The 16347-nt window shown below is 42.4% G+C and overlaps 1 protein-coding gene across 1 annotated transcript in view; it reads right to left on the minus strand.

Moving 5' to 3' along the window:
* The window catches only part of LOC135214904 (zinc finger protein 235-like), a 118972-nt gene that overhangs the window by 95520 nt on the left and 7105 nt on the right, over nt 1-16347 (minus strand). The window contains exons 3-5 of the mRNA XM_064249357.1: nt 14331-14460; nt 3361-4094; nt 2638-2728 (exon numbers count right to left, since the gene is read on the minus strand). Coding sequence (XP_064105427.1) covers nt 2638-2728; nt 3361-4094; nt 14331-14460 — 955 coding nt within the window. The remainder of the gene's footprint in view (nt 1-2637; nt 2729-3360; nt 4095-14330; nt 14461-16347) is intronic.

Here is a 16347-nt window from a genome sequence, read left to right on the forward strand (position 1 = left end):
CGCTTGGACGTATCTGTCCGTCTCGGACCGTGTCGTCTGTCCGAGCTGTCCACCTATGGAACTTGGCGCTTGGCTGGTGTCATTCCAGTACGACACCTCTGCCTATCCGTCTTGTCCACTTCTGGCGCCTGTCGCCCGGCACGGAGTTGCTGCGCACGACGTTTTGTCCAATCAGGCTGTCCGCCTTGTCAAGGTTGTCCGCAATCGGCACGAGTCGCTTGGACACAGTTGTCCGCATAGGAAATATCCGCCTGTCCGGGCTGTCCGCGTCTGGCGAATGGTGTCTGGTTGGAGCCGTCCGCGTAGGACACTTTTTCCTGTCCGAGTAGTCCAATTCTGGCGCCGAGCGCCTGGGTGGTTCTGTGACGTCCGACTCGGACACTCTTCGTCATTGTCCGTATGTTGCGTCTCAATCCTATGAGTTTTCGTCCTTCTTTCTTTATTCGTCTCTGTACTCGTACGAGGAGTAGAGGAAGATAGTCTGGAGCCAGAACGCCCGTAGGACGAGATCAAGTCTTAACAGGAAGAAAATCGTCCTTTCTCCTCGGAAGGTCTTTTCTCAATACTCCTACTAAAGAGGAAATTTGTTCCTGCATTTTAAGTAGGAAGTCCGTCGCAGTTTCTTCCTTTTCTTTGTCATGAATAGGAGAATGCGCTCTGGAAGGCGTAGGAGATCGAGATATTGTCCTCTTGGCTCTTTTCCTCTCGTAGGGAGAATCGTCCGGGAAACGTTCCGGGCTCGAGTCCAACGTCGGAGCTTTCCAACTCCTCTTGATCGGACCACGGAAACAGTTCGTCGGAATTTCATCCACTTCTTCGACGGAGACGAATCGGAAGACGAAAAGCACTCTTTTAGGATGCCTTTCCAATGGCGATCCTTGGCAGTCTGGGACGCTACAGATTCTGCCGAGGGGACGCCTGACCGGTGGGGATTCTCCGTAACCTCCGTACGACTGTCGACATTCCTTCTCCTCTGGCCTGGGAGCTGGAAGAGGTCTAGGTCTGGGAGCGAGACAGAGCCGATCGGAACGCACCCTCCACTATTTTAGGACGCCATTTCCTTCCCAATGGCTAAACTTGGCTAGTCTGGGACGTTCTACAGAGTCTGCCGAGGGGACGCCTGATCGGTGGGGATTCTCCGTAACCTCCGTACGACTGTTGACATTCCTTCTCCTCTGGGCCTGGGAGACAGAGCCGATCAGACGCACCCTCCACTTCAATGGGGAACACTATATTCACTTCTTACCTTTTTAGAGCTCGCTTTTGAGCTACATCCATTATCTTCAAATTTGCATATATAAATTTGTAGTTTCTGTGAGTAAGAAGGTGATGAGGATGCAACAACTACTAGTACTGCTAATACTCTAACTGCTCGTTAGCACAAACGCTATTAAAGCTTATAAGTAAGCGTATCTAGTTATATGCTTTTCTGACTTCCTAAAGTAGGAAATTAAAGTTTAATATTTCCTCAATAAAGTTGTAACCTTTATTACATGTAATAATGAATAAATATTAATAATTCCCTTTATTGCAAACTATGTGAGTGTCTACCGATAATTTCGGTAGTTTCAATTAGTATTTTCTTCGAAATTTCGAAGCGAAATTCATTAAAAGTTAATAAAAGCGTATGCCGAACCAAAGACCCAGTACTTCCCTGCAAAAGACAGCCCAGAAGATCGATGGCGATGAAACACGAAAATCAAATCAGGAGGAACCGTAAACGTATGTTTACAGTCCAAACGATAGAGAAAAATCTGTCCTTAGAAGGTAATAGTTCCTATTCCTGCCACCCAGCGGCAGGCCGGTAGATCACCTGACCTACCTACCTGTAGCGTGTGCCGCGAAATTCGAATTTCTATCGGGGACGACGGAGTCTATAGCTAAGTATATATCTGACAGGGAAGTTGAATGTATGAAAATTGGTGCACCACTTAACAATAAAACTCATGCAGAAAACTTACTTCAAACTTTAATCTATTGTTTTGAAAAAATACAGATACCTCTGTATCCTCAAGAGGAGCGAAGCAATGACTATGAGCCATGTTAACACTAAAAGCAAAACTGCACAACATTCAAAAATGAATTTCCACATAACAGTAAAACATACTTGAAATTATCCCACACATTAAAAAGTCCAGTTTAGAATAGAATAGAATATTGAATTAGGTCTAGGGCCTAGTACTGGGATTTTTGAGGTCATTCAACACTGAAACTGAAACTGCCAGTAAAAAGTTTTGAAAGGTGTAACAGGAGGAAAACCTCACAGTTGCATTGTGAATCAATTGCTATGGGGAGTGGAGGGAGTAAGAAGAAAAAGATTATGAATGGAGGTACAGTAACAGGAATGAAAGGGGTTGCAGCTAGGGGCCGAAGGGACACTACAAAGAACCTCAAGTAATCCCTACAATGCACCTTGTGAGGTGCACTGATGACACTACCCCCCTACAGGGAATTTAGAAAATGAAGGACAGAACCCTTTTTATAAGGACACTGATAACTTACACAGCTTTTGAAACTGCATTTAAAACTGAAAGTAGAAAAAAAAACTTCTTCCTTTAACCAGCTGGATTTATCACTATTATGAATAAAAACAATGCATGATAAAATGAAGGGACAATTAATAACAAACATACTTACTAAGTTTTTGTGAACTGCTGTAGGAGTCCGAACGTAAAGACGAGAGCGAGCCAACATTTTCTGAAGTGACATATATTTTTACCCCTTTCCTCTGAAATAAGTAGCTAGCTTCAGTGATACAAAACTATATTATCATTCTTGTGTGTCACTCTGAAGAGTTTTAGCATCAACAACTTATCATATGTGGAAATGAGATGAGGAGATTTTAGGCAAATGTTTGCTTTCAATGAAAAACTACATTAATACATAACTCATGTTAATATGGATGAGTCAGCTTCCTTTAAAATGCCTATGGATAAAAGAATGAAGTCCTTATAGAAATGTACATGACATTCATTATTAAATAAAAACTAGGCAACAACTGATCATATAGATTCACTGATACAAAAGGAAAACAGCATCACACCCATAGTTTACTGCAGTAAAATAACATTGCTAGACTATCTTAACCAGGTTACTATGTATGTAGCAAATTATATCAAGGTTTTAACACATGTTTTAATACACAGAAAAATGGTAAACTGAAATTAGATAAATGTAGGTTTAACTGATGCCTCCACAAGTAATTTACATCAGGAGCTCTACTTTACATCTTAAGATCAACAAGTAAACATTTATAACAACTGGAGTTGTATTTGTTTAGAATACAAATATTCAATATATGCATCACAGGTATAATTATATAAATATCAAAGCATACAAGAACACTGCAATTGTACTTACTGACTTATGTACTTCACAATAATGCTTCATAAGCCGTGCTTTGTCAATAAAAACTTCAGAACATAATTTACACTTGTATGTCATCAGGATATCATAAAAGCTTTCTTCATCTAAAGATTCCTCCACAACATTTGCCGATGTCTTTAATTTCACAGTTACATTAGATTTGGAACGTAGATTAGACCTTTCATCTACCATAACATTACACATGCCTTGTGATGACACAGAATTATCTTGAAGGGTTAAAGGTTCTTTTCTTATGGTTTCAGTAGGTGCTTCTTTCTTTACACTAATAACACTTTCTGTTTTTTCATTTTCTAATACATGTAATGCATGATTACTTTCACAAGTGAATTTTTCAATAATTTCCTCCAAACTGATATGTGGGACTGTCTCTAAGAGGATATCCTGTTGAAGCTCTGGTGTAGAAGTACTGGATTTTCCGTGTTCAGCAACTTGCAGAGTCAGCATTGAGGCATTAGGGCAATCAATCACAGAGGTGTTTTTCTGCTGGATTTTTTCTTCAACAACAGAAGTAGTAGGCTCCTGCATATTGATATGTGATGAACTGTCTTTGCATGAACCATGATTGTCATCAAAGTTTTTGGATGTGGGAATCTCAATCCCTACATCCAGTGAAGGTTCAATTGAAGAAGAAAATATTCGCTGAACTACAGACTCACTTCTCACTGCGCTAGTTTCCAGTGACATAACGGGAGAACTTAAAATAGTACCTGTAAAACGAATCAGCAATTAATTATATATTAAGCCCTGATATATATTTGTTCCACAACAAACTTATTACTAAAAATTTAGCTCATTTTCATGGTCAGTTAATTTCATTGACACTACATTCCCATAATTTTAAAGGAAATCTGATTGTTGACAGCACTGCATGTGCTTCATGGGTCCTCATGTTTCTGATAATGCAGAACCGTCTTTGGAGTTTCCATCCTGAATCTGGTTTTTCTTATAAACAGATTCATGTTGACAGATCTATTACTGTCTTCCAATCCCTGTTGGCTTTGGGGACAAGGAAAATTCTGCTGTAAAACCCCTTTGACGGAATGGATACTTTAAAAAGTGAAAATGAATAAAATCGGGAAAACTAAGAAAACTGGCTTTAAAACAGATAGAAAGTAATCACGTCCTATCTTAAAGGCAGTAGGAAAGTAACTGGCGGGTCACGGGACGCGGAGGGCATTCTGGGTAATGCATGCCCCGTGACCTGGTATAGATGCCAATAGTCCCTGGATCTCACAGATTTAATTTTAATTCTACCGGTTTCCAGCTTGGTGCTAGTATTATCCTAATGTTAAGACGAAGGTTGTTAGTTATGAAAAATACAAATTGGTTAAAAATTTGTCATTTTTGGGACCTTGAGGATGGGCAGGTATATGGAAAACCCTGGCATTCTGTCCAATTTCCAATCCAACATGGTCAGATTTAGGATGATTGTAATCCTGTGACAGTCTAGGTTCCAACAAGCAGGTTAGCTTACACTTTGGCCACGCCCATTATGTTGGTGATATCTCTTCTTGTATGATGGGGCTGTATTAGGAGTTGGTTCCCACTACTATTGTTATTGGTACAGAACAGAGCATCATGAAAAGTACATGGTTTCCTTTTAACATTATCAGGCAGTTAATAACAGTTTTTTAAAGTAAAAGGACAAATTTTCTAAGACAATTTGTAATTTTCATAGCTACAAACCTGAGGTCTTAACAATAGGATAATTTCTAGCGCCTAGCTGGATATGGTTAAAAAACGGATGAAAGCAAGGAATCTTGTGATATCTGGCAAAGCATGCGTGGATCGGGTGAAGAGTGGTCGAAGACCACTTACCTACTCCACCGCGTCAGTCTTTACTTTAACTGCCTGGGCGAGAGTCGTGGTTAACCTCTCTAGGCCTTTACCCGGTTCATTGCCCGTTTCGCTTGTGTTTAGTGTGTGTGTGTGTGTGTTTGTTGATATGGCTTTCTGCTCCTTCTCGGCCTCGTCAATGTGTTGTATTTTTCCTAACTATAAAACCCTGAGGTCCTTTACATTAGGAATTAATTTCAGCTAATCTGAAAACAGCTGTTGAACTTTCAGACAAGGTGGTTAGGCAGTTAACTACCGTCCGGTAGGCAGGAGCCCTGCCTGTCTGAATATAAACATTCCAATTTGCCTTTTGACCCAGGTTTGTAAAGTTGGAAAAAAAAAATTTACTTTAAAAAATTAAATTTGTTCCTACACAATATACAAACCACCAGTCCTGTACATTAGGAAGACTCACTGGTTGGAGGGAGGAATCTGTATGAGTCTCTATAAACTGACTGGAGTTCATTACACCTGGGATTCTCTTCCTGGTTGAAAAAGCGAGGAAGAGAACCTTGCCTCTGATGAATTGATTGGAGTATAAAAATGTTATTGTCATGATACAATAAAGTTTTATGCATACTTACCTGGCAGATATATACTTAGCTATAGACTCCGTCGTCCCCGATAGAAATTCGAATTTCGCGGCACACTCTACAGGTAGGTCAGGTGATCTACCGCCCCGCCGCTGGTGGCGGGAATAGGAATCATTCCCGTTTTCTAAGACAGATTTTCTCTTCCACCTGTCTCCTGAGGGGAGGTCGGGTGGGCCATACACCGTATATATCTGCCAGGTAAGTATGCATAAAACTTTATTGTATCATGACAATAACATTTTTATGCATTCAACTTACCTGTCAGATATATACTTAGCTGATTGGCACCTTTGGCGGAGGGTAAGAGACAGCTAATCTACTGAAATAGACAGGAAACAACATATGTTGTAGGTAATAAAATTAAAAACCTTGATTCCTACCTGTGTTAGCGAAAGACTTCATGGCTACTGCCTAGGAGCCGTATCGCTTCAAGAGCCTCAGCGAGGTAGTGACCTCATGCTAAGAGTCTTGATGGTCTGTTACAGGGTCTTACCCACTTACGCTTCAGAACCTTAGGATCTTTGTCAATGGGGTCCTATCCACTTACATGACAAAACACCTTGCCTATTGGCATGATCATAGAGCACGACACTAATCCCGATCACCTGATCCTCATTGGGGTTAGTACTACGATTGAAAGGAGTCATCCCCGAACATCCTTTCAAGCAACCCACAACTCAACAACGATATCAAAACTAATTATTAAAATTATTGAAAAACAAATTTAAGGATCAGCGTCTGCTCCATTTCCCAGCATAGTATCCGCTGATACATAAGGTCCAAGAGCGAAAACATTTATCGTATGTTATTCTAACATCCTTTAAATAGTGGGATGCAAATACTGAATTGCACCTCAATAAGTTGCTGCTAAAATGTTTCTCATGGACATATTCTTCGTAAAAGAAAGGGAAGTTGCCACAGCCCGGACTTCGTGAGCTTTCACTCTCAGCAGCTTTAAAGAGTTCTCTTGGCAATTCCTATGAGCTTCGGTAATTACATTTCTGACAAAGAATGCCAGTGCGTTCTTTGACATCGGTCTCTGGGGTTTCTTACCGAACACCAAAGACCTTGTCGACATCCCTGAAGCTGTGTCTTCTTTTTTAAATAAAATTTTAAGGTCCTGACTGGGCAAAGGGACCGATCCAACTCTCTTCCTACCAGAGAAGAGAGTCCCTTGACTTCGAAACTTCTAGGCCAAGGTTTAGAAGGGTTCTCATTCTTTCCTAGGAAAAGATCCTGGAAAGAAATGACAGCCGAGTCTTTTCTAAATCCCACCCGAGAGTCCAAAGCATGCAATTCACTGATCCTCTTAGCAGTTGCTAGAGCCAACAGGAATATGCATTTGCTAGTAAGATCTCTGAATGAGATTTTATCTATAGGTTCGAACCTGTCCGACATCAAGAACTTTAGGACAACGTCCAGGTTCCAACTCGGGGGAATCGACGATCTCAATTTCTTAGTCTCGAAAGACCTGATGAGATCATGAAGATCCTTATTATTCTCGAGATTCAGCCCTCTGTTTCTAAAAACAGCTGAGAGCATGCTCCTATATCCCTTGATAGTTGATACGGCCAATTTGGATTCTTCTCTCAAGAAGAGGAGAAAATCCGCGATTTCGGTTACAGAGGTATTGGAAGAGGACAGCTTCTTTGACCTACACCATCTACGGAAAACTTCCCACTTCGATTGGTAGACCCGCAGGGTAGAGGCTCTGCGGGCTCTAGCAATTGAAGTTGCCACTTTCTTTGAAAAGCCTCTCGCTCTGACCAGTCTTTCGATAGTCGAAAGGCAGTCAGGGAGAGACTTTGGATGTTTTTGTGGAACCTCTCGAAGTGGGGTTGTCTGAGCAGATCTGTCCTGTCTGGTAGAGATTCGGGGAAGTCCACCGTCCATTCCAGTACCTCTGTGAACCAGATTCGGGAAGGCCAAAAGGGAGCAATTAGAGTCATTCTCATTCCTTCCGATGCCACAAATTTCCTTACTACTTCCCCCAGCAATTTGAATGGGGGGGGGGGGAAAAAAAAAGGGAAAGGCGTATGCATCTATGCCTGACCAATCCATGAGGAAGGCATCGATCGCTGTGGCTCTGGGATCTTCTTCTAGCGAGCAGAAGTTGTCTATTTTCCTGGAGAGGAACGTGGCAAACAGGTCGATCTGGGGTCTCCCCCAGAGTGACCATATTTGTCTGCAGACTCCTGAGTGGAGCATCCACTCTGTCGGGAGAACCTGGTTCTTTCTGCTCAACCTGTCTGCCCTTAGGTTTTTTTTACTCCTTGGACCAAACCTTGTACGCAGAATAATGCCCCGTTCCTCTGTCCAGGTTAATAGAGCTCTCGCTATTTCGTTCAGAGAGAAAGAGTGAGTGCCCCCTTGATTCCGGATGTAAGCCAGAGCTGTGGTGTTGTCGGAATTGACTTGAACTACCACCCCTCTGACTTCCGCTTTCGAAGTATTCCAGGGCTAGATGAATTGCCAGGAGTTCCTTCGCATTGATGTGCAGAGTAGTTTGTTGTCTGGTCCAAATACCTGCTACTTCCTTTGGACCCAGTGTTGCTCCCAACCTGTTTCCGAGGCATCGGAAAACAACACTCGGTGAGGGTTCCGAATCAAGAGGGACACCCCTTCGTTCCTTGTTAATGGGGTTAACCACCACTTTAGGTCGGATTTTATCCCCTGTTGGATGGGAAAAACGTCTGACAAGTCTCCTGTCTTTGACTCCACATCCTCTTTAGATAAAATTGCAGAGGTCTGAGATTTAATCTTCCCAGGGAAATGAACTGCTCTAACGAGGAAAGGGTGCCCAGCAGACTGAGCCATTCCTCGCCGAGGTCCGTTCTTTCCCTAAGAAGTTCGAGATCTTTTCTAAGCCTCGAGTAATTCTGTCTTGAGATGGAAACGCCCGAAAACCCCGAGAATCCATCTGTATCCCCAGATAGACTATGTTCTGTCTGGGATCAATTGTTGATTTCTCGAGGTTCACGAGCAGTCCCAGAGATTTTGTCAAGTTCAAAGTCTTCTCCAAGTCCTTCAAGCACTGAATTTCCGATGTTGCTCTTATTAGCCAATCGTCCAGATAAAGGGATATATTTATCCCCTCTAGATGTAGCCATCTCGCAACATTCATCATTAGCCTCGTGAACACTTGAGGGGCCGTTGAAAGGCCGAAGCATAGGGCTCTGAATTGGTATACTTTCCCCTGCATCATGAATCGGAGATATTTCTTCGATGATGGATGCAGGGGGACATGAAAGTATGCATCTTGTAGATCTAAGGAGACCATCCAATCTCCTGGACGAAGAGCCGCAAGAACCGATTTTGATGTTTCCATAGAGAACTTTGTGTTCTCCACAAATCGGTTCAATGCGCTCACATCCAGGACCGGTCTCCACCCTCCCGAGGATTTCGGAACCAGAAAAAGACGGTTGTAGAATCCTCGGGAATGCGGATCCCGAACCACTTCGATGGCCTCCTTTTGCAACATCTGTTCTACCAGTTGCAATAATGTTCTTTCTTGGCAGGGTCCCTGTATTGGGCTGACAGTTCCCTCGGGTTTCGTAGTCAAGGGAGGTCTGTCTCGAAAGGGGATCATATATCCCTTTTGTTACCACGGAAAGGGACCAAATTTCTGCCTGTCTCCAAGCCCATTCTTCGGAAAATTTCCGAAGTCTGGCTCCTACCGGTGCTTGAAGGACTGTTGTCTCATTTCGCTCTCTTGACAGGTCTGAAGGAAGACCTACCTCTCTTCTGCACTCCTCTCTTCTTAAAAGAGGGTCTGGCCGAGGTACTCCCTCGAAAGGGCTGTTGAGGAGCCCGAGTCTCTCTCTTAATAGGACCTGAAGTCCTCGATTTCTTTGCAGATTGGGCCAAGAGATCTTGTGTGGCCTTTTCTGTCAAAGAATGAGAAATATCTTTTACTAGATTTGAAGGAAACAATGGGTCCGACAGAGGAGCATACAGAAGAGATGACCTCTGAGTAGGAGTAACTGCTTTCGTCAGAAAAGAGCTAAATAAGACTCTCTTCTTCAGAATACCAGTTCCAAACAGAGAGGCCACCATTCCTGATCCATCCTGAACTGCCTTGTCCATACAGGAAAGGACACTATGAAGGACTTCTGGACTAAGAGATTCCTTCTCTTGTGTCTTTTTGGCCAAACACCCCAAGGGACCAGTCTAAGAAGTTAAAAACTTCTAAGACATTAAACAATCCCTTGAGGAGATGGTCCATCTCAGAAGTCCCCCATGTGATCTTTGCTGATGACAAGGCTTGTCTCCTAGACGAATCCACCAGATTCGAAAATTCTGCTTCGGCAGTGGACGGGAGAGCTAGACCCCGTGGTTTGCCCGTCTCGTACCAAATTCCCTTCTTTCCTGATAGTCTGGAAGGAGGGCAGGTAAAGACTGTCTTCCCGCCTTCTCCTTGGATTCCAACCAATTTCCTACGAATCGGAGAGCTTGTTCATGGAAATGGTTGGCTTCATTTTAATAAAAGATGATTGTTTCGGACCTTCGTGCTTGTAAAATAAGGACCTTGGAGAGGAGAGCAGTCGGGCTTAAAGAGTCCCCAAACTCTTGAAGTAAGAGGGCTGCCAGCGTCTTGTAATCTGACAAACCCGGAGCCGAGTGATCTTCAGAGTCCGAAATCTCTTCCAAATCCAATTCCGAAGAGGATTGTTTATTTCCAGCAGGAGACTGGCCTCTTGCAACATCCACCCCACTCTCGCAAGAACGACGACCGCCTGTGCGATAACTTGCATCCCTACGAGAGATAGGTTGATCCTGCAAAACGACCTTATCCTTCTCCTGGCAAGAGCGATGGCCGCTTGTGCGACACCTTTCTCCCCTGTCAGACGAAGGATGTCCTCTCCTATCGCTTTCTCCGGAACCACCTATGTCCTGACAAGGAATACGGCCGCTTGTGCGACAACTAGAGTCCTTGTCAGGTAAAAAAAGGTTTATCCTTCCGAAAGCCAACAAATCTTCCTGGCTTAATTGTCTTTTGGAAGAAGTCCGTCTCTTATTTGTCACTTGTGGCTCATTGCGCCGGGTTGGCGCTCGTGATTCCTTGCGCCAAGCTGGCGCTTCTGGCGCATTTCGGCAGAGTGGCGCTTCTGGCGCATCTGGCGCTACTGGCGCATTTCGGCAGGGTGGCGCTTCTGGCGCATTTCGCCAGGCTGGCGCTTCTGGCGCATATGGCGCATCTGGCGCTTCTGGCTCTTCTGACTCGTATGGAGTCTCAAACGCATCTGGCGCATCTGGCGCATTGCGCCAGGTTGGCGTTTTTGGCGCATTCTTATTACTCCTCTGAGTATAAGCCGAAACTTCCGTTTCTTCTTTCCTTCCCTTCGTCTTCTTTATAGGAAGGAAAGAGTCCTTTCTCCTGGGAGTTTCCTTAGTAAAAACTCCTACTAAGGCCGAAAGTTGCTCCTGCACATTTAGGATAATTTTCGCAGCCGCATTCTCTTTTTCCTTCCCTGATTCAGGTGAGGGATGTCTAGAAGCGGAAGGAAACTCCGATTTCCGTTTAGGAACCAATCTCCTTTTCTTCTTCTCACAAGGTGATAGATCGGAGAAAAGTTCAGGGCTTGAATCCAAATTTGGAGCCTTCCAACTTCTCTTTAAGGGGCGTGACAGTTCATCAGAATTCCATCCCCTTACATTCGGTGAAGAATCTGACGAAGAAAAACACTTCTTTAGGATGCTTTTTCGATAGCGATCCTTGGCAGTTCGGGTCGTCACAGAATCTGCCGAGGGGACGCCTGATCGGTGGGGATTCTCCGTAACCTCCGTACGGCTTTCGACATTCCTTCTCCTCTGGGCCTGTGAGCTTGGAAGAGGTCTAGGCCTGGGAGCGAGACAGAGCCGATCAGACGCACCCTCCACTGCACTAGGGACACTTAATTCACTATCACTGTGCTTACCTTTCAACGTCAGCATTTGACGTTCCATCCTTTGTAGCGCAGCTTTAAGATCTGCAATTTCCGTTGCCGGATTTGCAGTCTTAGTACTAGAGGAAGAAGATAGAGGTTTAGGGTTAGGTGTTAATTTAATAGGCTCGTTAGAGCGAGACCTACTTACACTTCTGGAGGAAGCCTTCCTAGCCCTATCCATATCTAATTTCCTTAAATATGAATTTAAATTCTTCCATTCTTCCTCATTCATATTTACACATTCATCACAGGTGTTAGAAATTGAACATTCATTCCTTCTACACCCCTTACAAACTGTGTGAGGGTCTACCGAAGCTTTCGGTAGCCTCACCATGCATCCCTCATTTACACACTGTCTTCTAACCGTAAAGCTAGAATCCAACATCATGAGAAATATCCAAAACCAAGTCCAAAAAACAGTCCACGAAAGAGTATGCCAAACCAAAGATCCAATACGTCACCAAAATAACCGGCTTAGAAGATCAATAGCGATGAAAAAACACGAAAATAAAATCAGGAGTAACAACAACAATGTTGCTGTCACGGCCGATAGAGAAAATCTGTCTTAGAAAACGGGAATGATTCCTATTCCCGCCACCAGCGGCGGGGCGGTAGATCACCTGACCTACCTGTAGAGTGTGCCGCGAAATTCGAATTTCTATCGGGGACGACGGAGTCTATAGTTAAGTATATATCTGACAGGTAAGTTGAATGCATAAAAACTGTAAGATCAGATGTCAGACTTCTTGGCTATTTTCATATAACATGAACCTTGAGTGTCTGAGACAGGAAGGCAAATACAAGTAAGTAGTATTGGGTTTGACTTATGTCAGGGTCTCTTTCCTCCCCTTGCTAAAGGAAAGAGGGGGACTACATCTATAAATCTAGGAAAGAAAAATAGAATGGGTGCTTGATGAATAACTAACCTGCATCGACTGCTAGATCCAGTATATAACGGCTCGAGTCCACTCTCTGCCCGGAGGAAGAGGAGGAGGATGAAAGAAAAAAAAGAAGAGGCTAGTCACTCCCGCAATCATTCTCACATCCGCAACTGAACATCTTAGGCGAGATGCAATCCTGTCCTGTTAGAGGAGCTGGGAGGCTACACAACTTGCTGAGCAACCACCACAGGCCCCAAGGAAAAAGTGTTCAAGGACTTGTGAGCAATGTCCCGAAGGTAGAAAGGAGTGAAGTTGGTCTGGCGTGACCACACACCTGCTTTCAATACCTGAGGAATCAACAGATTCTTCAAGAATGCTTTATGGCTCCATAGCAAACATAATCTTCTACCGTCAACCTCAAAACAAGACCAGAGACATGCCCAACAATAAAACAAAAATCTAACACCTGGACAGAATTAAGACGTTGACACAGACACTTGGAAACTCTAACCCTTTTGCTTTTATCAACCCAAATACCTTAGCCAAATCCTGAATCTCGTAAAAATTATCATCTGGAGCTGTCTCCTCTTAGTTTCCTTAGATACCGAGAAGGGACAGGCACAGCACCAGTCCAGCCTTAGATGCAGACTTCTAAAACTGGGGCCAAGGGCACAGCCTCAAAGAGTTCACACCCCCGAGACTCCCAAAACACAAGACTCCAGAGGAGAATGCAAATCTGCTCCTGCCCTATGAGCAGGAAGAGCCAACGAGAAAACACACTGCTCCCTCGAAAGGACTTCTTAGGGGGTTGGAGAAGCAACCTTATTCTTCCTCGACCAATGAGCCTTGGAAGAAGAAGGGGAAAGGGCAGCAGAAGATATAGACAAGGATAAGTTTGAAGGTGTTTATCTCAAAGGACTTCTTCCTCAAATTCCTCTCCAACATTTTCTACAATATGAAAATCAGGAAGCACAAGCATCGCCAAAACAGTTAGGGCAGGACACATAACAGGAGCAATCAGGACAGCTGGGGCAGGAGGCAAAGCAGGAGTTGCCCAGACTGGTTGCCAGGGAAACAGGAGCAGTCAAAATAGGAGGCATAGCAGAAGCAGATGGACCACAGGTACATTAAGGCAGTGCCACAGCATACAGGAGTGCCAACATTGGAAATCCTAAAGGGAAGGGTGAATGATATAGGAGAGCGAATGTTACACCCTTGGCCACCGAACCCAAGACACATCCTGGGGGATGACATCTTACACAAGGCTATTACAAATGGTGGGTTTGTATATTAATAAATATCAAACACACTTTAAACAGTATACAAAAAAGTAAGAAAAGATCCCACCAGGAAAAAATAAGTTTAACGAGTCAGGCAAAGCGCTCATGAAAACATGTCTGCATCAAATGACGACAAAGAGCAAACTGAAATGTTTACATCCAGGCAGGTATGTATTCCCACTTACCAGATGGTAGTTACTGCCTAACCACCTTGTTCAAGAGTCTAATGGCCGTTTTCTAGCTTTGCCTAATGTAAAGGGTCGATGGTTTTTATATTGTGTACGTACAACGACAAACTAAATGCTGAGATGGAATTCAGATCTTATTTATCCATATTTTCAGCATCTCAATGAGCATTAAGAGATTTCAACAATTTGTTGGTATTAACTGCAAGTTTTTATAGTAGAAAACATTGTGTGAACTTACCAATGCCAGCAGGCTCACTAAGGGAGGATGTTTTTGTTTCAGTATTCTCCAAAGACTTTTCAAGTACCATGGGCTCATCCTCTGACTGCAATGCCCACACAACAACAAACTGCTCATGTGCAACATCAACCTGCAAAATATATACTATTATGTACTTGAAAAAAGGGGATATAAGGTAACTACTGTATCACTGAAATCTTTTAAATTACCTTTATATTAAAAAAACGCACAACATTGCTCTTTAAATACTATAGTCAGTTTTCAGATGCAAGACCAGATACAATTTCACACTACAGTAATTCACTTATCTTGTGAATGTTAAGTGTAAATTGATCCTTTGCACCAAATATGTACAGAGAAGAAGTTGACTTTCTACTACAACAAAAAGGGTATGATAAAAGGTATTTGAAGAAAAAAGTTAACAGAATCAATTGAATGAATACAAGATAAGAATCCTTGCAATTAAAAGGAAATTCTTTCAATTAATAGCATGGACAAGCAACCTCCACCTGAATGAAGTGTCAACACAGGAATTTTATATTACATGTATACTACATATATATAAAGATGGATGTATATTATGTGTGAATGTCTATGTTCCAGCATAACTCTGAAATGCATCAAGCAATTTCACCAAACTTGTTATACATATGACTTACTATCTGGAAAAGGATACTGTGGATATAAGATATCACTAGCACCAAAGGGCACCAAAAGGGGTGAGGTTGAGGGTGGGAAGGGCTTCCCTGAAACAGACCTGGTTCTGCAGCTTCTGCCTGTAGACTTAGTAACTAAATAAACTTTACGGGTTTATCATACCTCATTTTTAGTATACATATATATATACATATACATATATATTATAATATATATCTATATATATATATATATATATATAATATATATTATATATATATATATATAGTTATCTATATATACTAATATATATATATAGATATAACTTTTTATAGATATCTAACGGTATCATGGAACCCCCCGTATTCGCGTTCTCCGGATTCGCGGACTGACACATTCGCGGATTTCTCTCGGGAACGTTTCCCTGCATTATTCGCGGAAAATTCGCGCATTCGCGTATTTTTCTATGAGAAATATCCACAAATTCTGGTTTTTTTTGTTATCAATTTTATCATAAAATGCACTTTTTGTGATAAAACTATTACACCAAGTATGAAAATCTTTAGTGGTTTTCTTAAGTTTTAACTAACAAAATAGGCCGTTTTTAGCATTTTTATAGGGGTTCCAAACATTCGTGGATTCCAACTATTCGCGGGGGGGGGGGGTCTGGTACGGCATCCCCCGCAAATACGGGGGGACCACTGTATAGAACTTACTATCTAGAAAAGAATACTGTGGGGGTAAAACATCACTGGTACCAAAGGGGGTGGGATGGAAAGGGGGTGACCCATAAAATTAACCAAAAACAACAGATATTTAGTCTAATCCATAGTTTTCAACGTCACTGAGATCAATAGTGACATTACTGATGCCCTCTAAGTCCAAGTTCAACCCTGATAGGAAGAGGGGGGAGGGGTGGCATTGGGTAAAATATAAAATGTCAAAAATGTTGGGTAATATACGTACGTAACTGAAACAACTGCGTACTGTCTAAACAGGAAAGAGAGAGGGTGAAACAGCTTTTATCTCCCAGATACCATTCATTCTGATGGATCTCCCTTTTAACTTTAAAATTGCAATTTCTAGTGAGACTTGCATTCTTGATCATGATAAACAAGGCACAGAGACACCACTGGGGAGTTGATTTGAGACTGCCATGTTTTCCCCACAGACAACTTTATGTTGCTTGCTCAAGGGTGGGTTCACCCATGAATTTATCTCTTCTTGCTCCTGATGGTAAAACTAAAACATTGATTACAATAAAGTTTTGTGTTAAAGAAGTATTATATTGAATTTGTGAGATTTTAATTTATAATTTGTATATTGTATCTATATTTTTAAAAATCTGTAAATAAAATTTTTTTGATATTACACTATATAG

This window comes from Macrobrachium nipponense, chromosome 46 (genome assembly GCF_015104395.2).
Source record: "Macrobrachium nipponense isolate FS-2020 chromosome 46, ASM1510439v2, whole genome shotgun sequence".
In the NCBI taxonomy this organism is placed as follows: domain Eukaryota; kingdom Metazoa; phylum Arthropoda; class Malacostraca; order Decapoda; family Palaemonidae; genus Macrobrachium; species Macrobrachium nipponense.